The sequence below is a fragment of the Simochromis diagramma genome, unplaced genomic scaffold (genome assembly GCF_900408965.1).
Source record: "Simochromis diagramma unplaced genomic scaffold, fSimDia1.1 OVJJ01000753.1, whole genome shotgun sequence".
In the NCBI taxonomy this organism is placed as follows: Eukaryota; Metazoa; Chordata; class Actinopteri; order Cichliformes; family Cichlidae; genus Simochromis; species Simochromis diagramma.
In genome coordinates, this window is record NW_024387523.1 from 12,982,308 (window position 1) to 12,995,424 (window position 13,117).

General features: G+C 39.2%; 1 protein-coding gene across 3 annotated transcripts; it reads right to left on the reverse strand.

Annotated features, from left to right (window-relative positions):
• Positions 1 to 811: 811 nt before the first annotated feature.
• Positions 812 to 11,585, reverse strand: LOC120726773 (catenin beta-1-like). Of its 3 annotated transcripts, none has more exons than XM_040020704.1 (17): positions 11,238 to 11,585; positions 10,198 to 10,247; positions 9,549 to 9,758; positions 8,680 to 8,930; positions 8,332 to 8,570; positions 5,948 to 6,149; positions 5,705 to 5,849; positions 5,433 to 5,536; positions 5,172 to 5,306; positions 4,841 to 5,044; positions 4,572 to 4,730; positions 4,336 to 4,455; positions 3,816 to 3,966; positions 3,603 to 3,724; positions 3,398 to 3,458; positions 1,883 to 2,078; positions 812 to 1,782 (listed from the first exon to the last, which is right to left on the reverse strand). In XM_040020704.1, the coding sequence occupies exons 2-16, from the start codon at positions 10,208 to 10,210 to the stop codon at positions 1,888 to 1,890; spliced, it is 2,307 nt and encodes a 768-aa protein (XP_039876638.1). In that variant the 5' UTR covers positions 10,211 to 10,247; positions 11,238 to 11,585; the 3' UTR covers positions 812 to 1,782; positions 1,883 to 1,887. The 3 variants fall into 3 exon arrangements, with proteins under 3 accessions (XP_039876638.1, XP_039876640.1, XP_039876639.1); XM_040020706.1 differs by lacking the exon at positions 11,238 to 11,585 and adding an exon at positions 10,829 to 10,847; XM_040020705.1 differs by lacking the exon at positions 11,238 to 11,585 and adding an exon at positions 10,390 to 10,507.
• Positions 11,586 to 13,117: the final 1,532 nt, after the last annotated feature.

Here is a 13,117-nt window from a genome sequence, read left to right on the forward strand (position 1 = left end):
TTATTCTTTAACAACTATGTTCAAACCACTAAAGCAGACCATTAAGTCGCTCCTTTGTTAGTTTTCTTCAGTGTCAAAAGCTCACAGAAAGCATTACCGGTACCCTTCCTATTGAGAAGTGAACTTCAAACATCTTTCCTCCATAATCCACCTTAAACTGCTCACTGAGCAGGGCTTTGTCATGTCTTACTCTGTGACCAGTTTATATTGATACTTTAGTTTTCTTTGCTTTTCAACTCATCGGTGCTCTTACAAAATTGTTGGCTGCATGTGAAAAGAATTTCTATTGTGATAACTGTCCTACCTTTGCTGTTTAATATATGTGAGGGCTGCTTTTACAGACTGACAACATGAGCTCATCAATTGTGTTATATACCAACTAACAAGTGAAACGCACAAGAGGGGGGAGAAAAAAAACAAAACAAAAAACTTCATTTCAGCTCATTTAATGAAAAAGGGACCATCTTTAACCAACAATATTAGCAACCGCTAATACTACAGTAGGGTAATAGCCTCAATTCTCATGAATGTGCATTCAAAAGGGATTTTTGATAATCTATAGTACTGCTTATAACATAGTACACCTTTAAATTCAATGTGGGCCAGACGTTAGCACATCTGCATTTAAAAAAAAAAAAAAATAATAATAATAAAAAAAAATAAAAAAAAAAAAAAAAAAAAAATCACATTTTCAAATAAGTGCTGATTACTGTGATTATCCAACGGACATCATTTGACGATGGTAGTCTTAACAATTGACAAAAAAACATGATGCTCTAAACTTTAAGTAAAGAAACTGAACAGACACCAGTTGAAATAAAATGTCATTTTATTGTTCAGCCGTGTCACAACCTCGTCTCCAAAATAAGCACAGCAGGACTACAACTGTTCATCAACCTAGCTACCTTTGATAGCACATAAAACCAGGTTTTATAAGACCACCAACGATAGCGTTAAACTTTTCTATCAGACAACCAATGATAGCATACAAAATAGTTGTTAACCTACCAGTGATACTGTATATAAAACACTTGTCTCTAAATTTATCCCCAACCCACCCTCAATTTCACCCGCATCCCTCTTTAGAACATTTGTGACACCGACATATTTTATGCTTAAACAAGCACATAAAGAATGCATAATTCTCCATTTTCGAGATTATAAAAAAAACTACACAATGTTACACTTTAAGTCAGAGTACAATTCAACTGATTATTAGTGTTCTACACATTCGACCATAAACCAAAGGAACATTGTATAATATCACTATAACTTAACACTACATGTAATATACGTTTAAAAAAAAAAAAAAAAAATTACAAATGATTAGCATTGAAAAGGAAATGAAGATGGCTAGTGAAGGCAAGCTGGGTCAGTACCATAACAGAATGAGTAATACAAAAAAAGAAATAAAAAATGTATAAGAAAAATAGAAACAAAAAAACAAAAAAACAAAACTGATAATACAGGCAAGGCTAAAACAATTGTGTTTCAAACTTTAAGATCCATCTCTGTTGCACTCATCCATAATGGTAACCTGCTCCAAGACCTCCAATGAGTGATTCCACATCTGATCCTTTAACGCTTCTCCCCCCCCCCCCCCCCCCACACACACACACTTTCAACTTGCTTAAACATTCCTGTGGCAACCATCTTAGTTTTCTTGTGTCAGGCACTTTCTAATACCCCTTACTCCTCTCTTTACCTTTAACACACAGGCCAATCATAATGCTGCTTCAGAAAATACAGGCCAATCACAATGCAGGTTCTATCAGAATACAACTGCAAAAAAAAGAAGCACAGGACAAAGATGATATATTAATATCGTCCTGGTGATATAAGAAGAAGCTTTACTGCTAACTGATAATCAAGTCCAACTTACCAATTCTACAGGTCTGTGTCAAACCAGGCCAGCTGGTTGCTGTCCATTAGGTCCTGGGTGTGGCCGAGGTCTGGCAATGGATCAGTGTGGTGACCCAGGTCGGGCAGAGTGTCAGCATGGTAGTCGGCACCTTCCATCATAGGGTCTAACAGGGTGTCCTGACCGTAAGCTGGTGGGTAGGCCCGGTAGGCTGCATCTGAAAAGCGAAAGAGAAAAGTACAGTAAGTGATAAAGGGTCCAAAGTATAAACACACTGCAGTTTAGTCGTTTTACTCACGTTTTACGTGAAACATTAATTTAAGGTTTGTGTTACACTATTTAGCTATAAGGCGATTTAACCACAGATAGGTCCTATAATACTATGTTGCTCCCTGGTCTGGAAAGTGCAGACCGTGCAGCTTTAGTCAGATATAACCCTCAATTATCACCTGGCAATTGTATAAATACTCAGTTACTGCAGAGTGGGGCTTAACAAACCAGCGGCTGACATCACAGAGGTCACGTCCCTCTTTTATACAACTTATTTAACACGATTTGGTAGATGTGGTTAAATGGCACTGTGGGACATAAGCAAATCTTATAATACATTAAAAATGTATTTAGTTTTTTGTCCACCAACTCTTGTTAGATCAGGAGCTGAGCAAACGCAAGTTATAACTATCAAATATTACAGCATCATGCTGCCCAGCAAGGACCCTGCAATGGGATAAAATGACCAATTTAAGCATTTATGCACCAGTAACACCTTATAAAAGCAATTTATTTTTATTTTGTAGATACAAAATAACATCTGATTTATTCCCCAGATGTGATGCCATCAACCTGCTGGGCAACCACCTATCAAGGGGATTATATACACCTTTTTTTTTTTAAATTTAAAATTCTCAGTGAGATTAAGTATCATTTGCAAACAGCATGAGCAGTCCAAACAATACTCTAGCACGGGTATGTGTGATAAATATCATGCTACTTTAAGGCCACCTTGTTTCTTATCAGCTTTTTTTGTCATGTGTCACTTGTTAAATTGTGCATTTAAATAATCTTGTTTTGAACTTCTGTCAAAGCACTTTATCTTTTCTGCCCTTCAAATTTTACTGACACACCTCAAGCATATATGCATTGCACAAAAGCAAAAAACAGAAACGGGGGGGGGGTTTAAATCTTTTTTGATCGTTTACAAGAACAGTTATTATGCAATCTTATTGCTTTTGGTCCGTTTACAAAAAACAAACAAAGAACAAAAACAATTTTCTTAGTCCAGGTTTGAGTGTCACTAATACTGGGTAAGCATTTCTAGAAATAACCAATGGTTAGAAATAACCCATTACATTTTTAGTTAAGCAAATAGTACAAGTAGAATTTCAATATGCACATGCATGCTGCAATTATAAGATTAAGTTTTGGAAGAAAAAAAATTGCTATTAATCACAGCAAGTTGTGCAATTAATATTTTAAGTCAACTTACAGAGCTGCACATAAGAAATAAACACAAATGAACAAAAATGAAGAACTCACCATCCTGCCTATAAGCAAGAGGGTCTCCCTGTGCACCTATATCCAATCCCAGGTCTCCGGTCTATAGAAAGATTAAGAATTGAGTGAGTTGTACAATTTGAGGTAAACCAGCAAAATAGATTAAGGCAAATTGATCATAAATTGCCTCATTTTCTTGTTTCAATGGGGAAAAATGCAAAAGTTAAAGATATTAATGTACACGTACATCATTCCAGGCCATAGGCTCAGTTCTGAACAAAGAGCTGGTCAGCTCCACAGAAAGGCGTTTCTTGTAGTCCTGGGGCTTATCCTCAGACATGCGGAACAGGACAGCTGCAGCATAGGTTGCTACAAGAAGAATGCACAGCAACAGTCAGAGATTTCAAGCTACCACTAGCAAAAATGTGTACAGTTTGTATTTTGTTCCTTGCACACTCACCAACTCCCTCATTACGGGAGTGCAGCAGCTCAGTGAGAGGTGCAGTGGCTCCTTCAGCTTCGATTGCCTCAGCAGCTTCTTTATCCTGGGCCAGTTCACACAGCACACCTGCTGCCACACGCTGGATATTCTCCACTGGAGAATAAAGCAACTGAAAACAAAAGCAGACAATGAACAATATAGTTAATACAATTAGTGTAAGTAGTGGACAAATGGTGCAAAAAAAAAAAAAAAAAAAACAACTAATGAGACTATAGGGGCAGAACTAAGGGATTATAGCAATGATAAGTGTAAAAAAAAAAAACAAAAAAACCAAAAAAAAAAAAAAACCCTGTCCCAGCTTCTTTTTTTTCCTCTCTTTTTTTTTTAAATTAAAAAAATAAATTAAATCTGGCATCAGGTTCAAAATAAGTATTTTGGAAATTTTTAAGTGTCACAAACATGACACTTAAAAAGATTTATTTTAAAAAACAAAACAAAACACTGGGCATGGAACTAGAAGTTGGGGTTTTATCCTCACCTGGACAAAAAGTGGAATGGTGTTGAGCCCTCTGATGACGATTCTGTTGTGCACATCTCGGGCCAAGATGTGCAGAGCTCCTGTGCAACCTTCCACTATTTCCTCCATGCGCACACCCTCCTGTATGATTCAAGTTTTCATGAGATGAAAAGGAGAAAGGGAGAGAAAAAAAACAAAACAAAAAAACACCACATTCTTGATGTTCAGATAAAGAAAACATCTAGCTTGTTACACACCACAAACTGCTGCTGGTTGCCTCCCATGCTAGTGCGCCTCTGGGTGTCCTGATGAGCTCTGACAAGCAGCTGCACCAGTCTAGGGATAGCGCCTTGCTCCCGCAAAGCACTGTGGTTGGCTGGGCAGAGAGCCAGGTTGCGAATCAGACCAACTGTGGCCTATAAGGGAAGGAATATTTGGCATATTTAGAGTTGGAATATATTTTCATGAATTCTGAGAGTGATTTTACCAGTCATCTGGAAATATGTAAAAGTAGAGGAATAACGACCTTGATTAAAGGCCAGTGGGATGGAGGGTGCAGCAATTTGACCACCACAGGCAGGCCATAGTGAAGGCGAACAGCATTCTGGGCCATCTCAGCATCCTGATGGCGGGAAGTCAGGTGACGAAGTGCACAGACCGCAGGCTCTGTGATGTCCTCTCTGTCACCAGCTCGAAGTACTGTTCGCACTAAAGCCTCAATGCCACCAACCTAACATAAGGGGGGGGGGGGGGGGGGGGGGGGGGGGGTAGTGGCAGATAAAGATTTTTTTCTTTTTTAAATTCATTTCCACACCACAGCATTTTTATATTTTCTAAGAAGCTGTGTGTTTACTTACCTGACAGACCATGAGTTTGTTACTATAATTGTTGCAGGTTAGGTTGGAGAGGATGCCTGCGGCACATGTTACGACATTGATGTCATCACTGCCCAGCAGCTGGACTAGAGTGCCCAAGAGACCTTCCATCCCCTCCTAGAGAGCAGAGGACAGGACAGAAAAGACATCAAAATAAAGTAGACTCTATCAGAATTTATGAGTTTTATTCAAGAAGTTACATTAAGTGGGATTCTTTTAAGGAGGCGGCCCTTGTATGTTTACCTGTTTAGTGGCAGCATCTGAAAGATTCCTCAGAGTCCAGAGGCAGTTCTGGACCAGACGCTGGCTGGGGTCTGTCAGATGAAGCCCCAAAGCCTGCATGCCTCCTACAAACAAGGTCAGACAACATTTTACTATTAGAAGCCCTTCTGCACTGAAGAAAAGCATAACAGTAAACAAGAGAGACCTGTAATAATGCCCACAGTTGTACTGCAATGATTTAAATACAGCATACATTTTTAATTTGTATTTAGTTTTTATTATTTTATACATACCAGCCTCTACAATGGCAGGCTTGTTGCTTGAGCAGACTGAGAGAACCTTGAGCACTCTGCTTGTGGTCCACAGCAGTTTCTCATATGTGAAGGTCCTCATGATGTTGACCAGAGCCTGGGGTCCACCGCTGGCCAGAATGATCAGCTAAGAATAAAGACAAGTTTATGTTTATACTGGCATACAAACTGCTGGTTGTTTTAGCAGACAAGTATGAAGACATAAATTAGTCAGAGCTCCAATACCTTGCTTTCCTGATTGCCATATGCCAAGATCTGCAGGCAGTCAGTAGTGATGGCCAGGAACTTGACATTAGTGTTGGACAACAGTGCCACCATCTTCTGCAATCCTCCAGCTAGGCGCACTGCCATTTTTGCCCCTTCCTGATGCAACAACAGGTTGTGGAGTGTGGTGATAGCATAGAACAAAACGCTGTCCACCGGTGAACTAAAGGGGAGGGGAAAATAAAGAAAAAGTAGTTATGGAAAAGTTGACTCATCTTCAAAGAATCTACGTAACAGTAAAATGCAAACAAGCATGCCACACATTCACACACAGAGTGCAAGTTTGTCATACACAGGGCATTATGACTCTGCTTAGATGCCAATAAAAACAAAAAAAATTAAAAGAAAAAAATAAATAAGATACACCAAGTGCCATTACACATTTTGAGTTGTTTGCATAAGCAACAGATGCAAGACCACATTTTATGAATAATCAAAATTGTTTTAACTATAACTTCCAAAGATTATACAACCATTAATAGTGCAATTCAACAACAGCAGTTTTATTAAGTCTCCAAAGCCTATTAATTGTCCAGTTAAGTTTAGCAATTGGAAATGACTCAGCAAAAAAAAAAAAAAAAAAAAAAAAAAAAAAAAAAAATTTTACCAGGACTCACATCTACTGTAAAGCCATTTGCAAATTAATGCTGATACTTAAGAGAACTGAACCAGTACATCACTTTTCCCTTTCTGTTCTCATCTCTCATCCAATCTCAAGGCAACATTTACATAATTTCAAGAGCAATAAAAGCAGTACAGAGAAATGCTCACTGCAAAATGGATAAAAACCTCACGGTCAAACCATTAAAGCCCTAAAAACTTTAAAATGGTACCTATATGCAAGTTTATTCAGCGGTTTTACAAAAAGGTGGCAGTTCCTTTCTTCTTGATGTACTGCTCCATCTTTCACTTAAACCATTAGTAATAGGATTCCAGGAACAAATTCAAACACATGTGCGCCATCCAACAGGCTGTAACTTGCCAGAGATCCAACTGTTTTGGCTGTGTGTTTAGGCTTTTCATGAAGAAACGCAAACACTAAAAGAAAGGAAGGAGGGCAGACATTTCAACTGAGTTGCAGGACCTTTTCTTTTGAAATTTGTCTGGTTGTGAATGTCTGGATTGGCTATATTGTAACACAACCAACATTTGTCAATCTGTTTAGCCCACATCAAAGTACGCGTGCTAAACTGTACATAGTTATGGAAAATTATAATAGTGCCAACATTTTCAGTGTATTTGCTTGGTCATAATTGATAAGACTTACAGCAGAACACACTGTTGCATTGTACAGACTTGCACAGCAGACTGTGGAAAGCTCAAGCATCTGAGAACAGATTATCTTAAAATAAAGATATTCTGCAAATAACTTTAGTCGTACAGGACTGAAGTAATCATCTAAAACTATACCAAGCAGACATTACAAGCTATAAAGCAGCACTACATAGCACATTGGGTAGCACTTTGTAATGTCTCACTATTAAGCATTAGTAAGGTATTAGGGATCACTAAATCCATCATTTATATATCACTACATCTCCTTAGAATGTAATTTATAAATACAGATGTAATTGTACTGATACATACAAGAACTACCCATCTATTAATGTACACTATACAGCAATCGCTGCTATTAATCAGTCATAATATATGTATATTTATAAATGCCATGTTAAGTAGGAGTAATGGTTATATAAATGATGAATTAAGCACTTGCCAATACCTTAATAGCAGGAAATTATAATAAAGGGCAACCAAAGATTTAAAGAAATGTTCTATACAATGCTGAACATCCTGGACTGGGCACTGGAACACCATCCTAGAGTGTCTTTTCTCACATATAGCAAACGCGACCAGAAACATCAAATTAGGCAAGTTGGACACATCAAGCAGAAAAGTAAGAAGTAAGAAAAGTATAACGACAACCTACTAGCTGTGAATTGAACATTTACTCAATTTCAAGAGGAATAAAAGTACAGAAAAATGCTCTGTACTTAATTTGACAATTGGAAAACCTCATTGTTAAACTATTAGCTAGCCTCTACCAATCTCACATTTGCACAACTGGACATTGCACAGAATAGGTCCAAGTGAGATAGTAGATTAACGACCTAACATCTGATGCCACTACATTTGCATTCACACATGCACCTCAACCTGTAAATGTCTGTAAAGTTCAGGACTGCAGTGCCAAGTGTGGAAATTGCTTCAGTCAGGTGTTCTGTATTCTAGTCACCAAATGTCTCATTGACATTCTCCATTACATAATCTGTACTAAAGGTTGAAGGGGCTGGCTGCAGCACATGTTACAATTTTGATTTTGTCACTAAAATCCCATTTCTTACCTCAGCATCTTGACCAGGGCAGGGATGCCTCCAGATTTGAAGATAGCAAGGAGACCCTCTCGATGGTGGGAAAGGTTGTGTAAGGTGCCAGCAGAACAACGAGCAGTCTCCACATCACCACTATTTTGCATGGCGCGAACAACTGCTGAAACCATTTGTGGTGAACGCATAAGGGCATGGCGAGATGCCTCTTTCTTTGACAACTGATGCACCATTACAGCTGCTTTATTCACAACAACCTAGGAAAGAGAATATGTTTGTTAGTGATGCCAGCTGTATTGCTACCAACTACAACGATATCAGAAGTTACCTTGTCGGCATCTGATTTTATTAACATGTTAAGCATACCTGGTCCTCATCATTAAGCAGTTTAGTGAGCTCAGGGATTGCACGAGTGGCCAGCTCAGCATCATCTTGATAGTTAATGAGGTTAACTACAGCATGCTTTAGCATTTGCGATGGCTCTGCAAGACGCTGCACAGCAGTTGGATGGGCTGCATCCAGCTGAGTAGGTGGGATCTGGATGCCCTCCTCCAAAGTCTCAGGGAACATGGCAGCGCGTACACGCTGGGCCCGGGTCATGGCATAGCCCTCAATGTCTGACAGAAATGGAAAATTACAATACAATTACGCTACAGAAATATAAAGAACAGTTTTTCTTTTAGCATTTCAATCATGTACAATCAAGCCTGCCGTTTTTATTTTAAATGAATTTTTATTAAATTAATTTATTCCTGATCAATTTTTTAAAAGAGTAGTAATTTCACAATACACAAGAGTAAAAACACCACCCGAAACCCAATCAGTGCCTAACAGTACACGCCACATAACCAAACCAGCTCAGAGCCTCAGGCATGGACACCAAAAGACCTCTGAAGGTGTCCTTTGATATCTGATACCAAGACAGTTCATAATCCTTTAAGTCCTGTAATTTCCAAGTTGTAGTTGGCATGAATCAGACTTGCCACAGCGTGAGCTTGTAGTTGGTCCTTCCTCGAATCATTGTCTGTTGGTACTCACTACAGGATAAGCCTTTATGACTCAGGACCACTACAGCCGTCTTAGCATAATTTGACTCTTCTCAAAATTGTTTGTCTTTATGTTTCCATTTTATCTTACATTCACCATATTGACTAACATATTTCATGAGTACAAATGAGTGAACATTTGAGTGGATATAATATTTTGGCTCCTGTGCCTACATTAGTATCTCATACCTGTAGCCTCTGGAGTGAAAGGCTGGTTGAACTCCCAGTCATAAAGAGTTGGATCCTCCTCTTCAGCATCTGGGTTCCCTTTACCGCTCAGGGATGGTGCTGTGGTTGTGACGCCAGACTGAATGCCTGAGTCCAGATAGGACTGCTGCTGCCACTGACTTACAACAACCTTGCTGTCACCTATTGCCATGTCCAACTCCATCAAATCAGCTGTGCAAAAAAAGGACAAAGAAAGTGAGACACAAGAAGGAATACATGAGAAAAAATATTTACTTCACCAACTTTAAGCATAGTTTTCAAATAAGATCTTTCACCAACCTTATTTATGGAAGTTTGTTGTAGGAAAATAAAGAGCGGGAAAATAAAATTGACAAGTATACATTTGTTTAACTGAAACCAAAAAGAAATATCTCTCTCTCTCTACATGTGATACTCTAGGGTACTTTGCTGGTAAATTTTAACATTTCTCGTCATACCAACTTAAGATGCATTTAGTTTACTGAAAGACAAAACTAGATGAAAGAAAAAGCTAAAAACAAATTATTTAAGATACCGTGACATCTGGTCACGCTTCTCCTTTTTCTCAAATGAGCTTTATACTGAGATCTTAAAACAAAACTCTTGAAAATGATCAGTTCTCCATACTTACACTGGGTAGCCATTGTTCTTGCCTGCCCTCAGCCCGCACAGCAGATATACCTGTAAAAAAAAAAAAAATGTTTCGAACACTCAGGAAAAACTACCAACTCAAACTCAACTTCATTTCTGGCAAAACCAAACCGTCAAGCTCTGGGTTTCTCCAGCGACCACTCAATATTAAAGCCACAGTCTACTGCTCTACCTGTATAAGTGATCGAGATGCTTGTTTGGTTTGCTATCTTAGCTTTGAGGGGAAATGCCGAGCCTCCACCTCCAAACGAGTGAGTAAAGCGGTGGGTATTTCCAGGCCAGCACGAACACAATTCACCATTCAGCGGCAAAGAACATCAAAGGCATATTTCTCCCCCTCCCCCTACCACGGCCAAGTTCCGACCTCGCAGCTTGGGTTTCCAATGAGAGAAACTACCCCCCCCCCTCCGCCCCGCAATCACTTCAATGACTCCTCCTCTCATGGTGAGTCCAACTACAAGCGTAACAAGCTGGCTAATCACAACTAATCGAGAAAAAAAACAACCCTAAATGGATGGTCTCACCAATCACCAAATATATTTTATTTGTACACAATTCAAGGACTAGCGTGTATTAGCCACCCCTATTAGCTAACAGGTTGGCTAGCTTACCTTGAAAGCTCGTTATGCTAGCCTAACGTGCGCAGCTAACCTATCCGCTAGTTAGCTAACATAAACAAACACTGTTTAGGAATTTGACCACTGGCTAAAAATGCGCATGAGCCGTCCTGAGAAGCAACCAATATTGATAGCCGTTATTTTTCACAAACAAATCCATTAGTACAATCCCGACTTTCAAGCACGCTCCCATTTTTAAATTTCTGATTTGATAAGCACAGCTAGCCAGGACGTATGAAAAGTAGTTCCAAGCGCCACCGTACAAAACCTGCTGTGCTGCCAGCCAAATCAGAAAACCCCACCGGAGCCCCCTCCCTAGCCAAAGACGATTTTCTTTGCTAAACCATAACCTGACGCACTGTACGATATTGTATAAAAGCGGTAATAAGCGTAGCATATTTACCAGAATCGAGCGGCACCTCCGTGGTTCTTGTCAGGAGAAAAAAAAATCCCCTTTCTCTTAGCTGAAAATAGGAGAAGGGCTGCTAGGTGAACCACCCGTAGAAGTCCGAACCACACCCGCTGCTGCGCCGCCGAAGATGTTGCTTCCGCCAGTGCAATCAAACATCAAGATGGCGAGCGGAGAAATACAGTATTCTTCCGCACTTGGAAAACTAGGGCCTCGGATTTAAACAAAGTTGTAGCATCAAAAATCACAGTTTTACCGTAATAGCCAGGTAGTGGTGTCTTTTTGTTTTAAGAACAAGGGCTGTGTTGGCTCTTAGGTCTTATAGCAAGGTAATGAGAGTTTTTCATGTGGGAAGCGGCGGTGGGGTAGTGGAGGGGAAGGCGAGGTGCCTTCATTAGACAGGAATGAGATTCAGCGGGTGCTAATATGACAGAGCGCTTTGATTAACATGCAGCAAATGAAAAAGGCACAAACATTTCCGCTAATAGGACTCTACATTCATTTACTTAACTCAGTGAATTAAGTCGCAGTTTTGGCAAGCATGGTCCTAGCACTTTCTACACCTGTATACAGTTAAAGAGGGATTTTGCAAATGCTTGACTGCAGTAGTTAATGGAAGAAGAGGAGGGTGGATAGGAGAGGGGATGGAGGGACAGAGTCAGCTACACGCTATATAAAATTCCTATAATAATTACATAATTAAATTGTCCACATTGTAATTTCCAGGAGGCATTAAGTGATCTTGAACTGATACATGAGGTTTACAAGTCTTAGGATCATTTAATATTTTGATTATTTAAAAATTATCGGAACATTGCTAATATGTGCATTTTGTTCTGGGCAGCTGTATATGTATTTGGTATGCACAGGCAGTGTATCAGTCTAATAGTCAAACATTCACTTATGCTTTTAATACATTCCTGCCTGTGCTTAAGCTTCTTAGGATTGCATACACACAAGCATCAAAAGAATTACAGTTAATCGACTGCAGAGCTCAATTTCCCCCATTAAAGAGTCATAAAATGAGAGAGGCTGTTGATATGAAATGAACACATGCAAAGCGCAGAGCAATGCGGACTATTTGTGCATGATCATGTGCGCCATGCATGCCTCAAGCCAGAAAAGGTCAAAGTCCAAAGTGCTATTGAGAAGCATATACCTACTGTTGTTACTACTGTTACTATAGTGACTGACAGGTACGATACTACAATGAAAAGTTTTATATTCCTGTAATTTATTTGATGATGAAAATGATGTTAGTCTGTAGTATGGCAATAAAAACATGAATTTGCATGTAGGTGTAATGATTCTCAGTGATGCAGCCAGACCAAATGAATACATGAGACTGCATTTCCATCATTTTGAGCTTTATTGTCTCAGCATGTGGAGCTAAAATCAAGAAACCAGCTCAGGCATGCATCAAAGTAACAATAATAATAATAATAATACACACTGCAAGTTATCATCTGCAGATTAGAATGTGAACCAGGCGTCTCCTGTAGCATTGTGTGTCAAACAGAAATCCACACCCTTTGCATGAATTTATCTGACATAATGTGATGTTCATATTCCTTCCAGTCTCTTATGTAAGCAGGTTTAAGAGTTTATTAAAGACATGAAACCTAGCATTTCATGTTAATCATGGGGGGAATGTAAGAATGGGAAGGACATGCAAGCTCTACAACAAGTCAGTGGATTTAAGCCCAAGACCCGGATGCTATGTGGTAACAGTGCTGACCAGTGCACCGATTCTAATAATGTGATGTGTTAAACCAACACTTTTGTGTAAGGGTTTATTCATTTGCTGTTCCTCAGAGGCTTTATAAATACTATATATTGTATAGTGTATATTCATGGTGGTCAAGGTAAAAAGT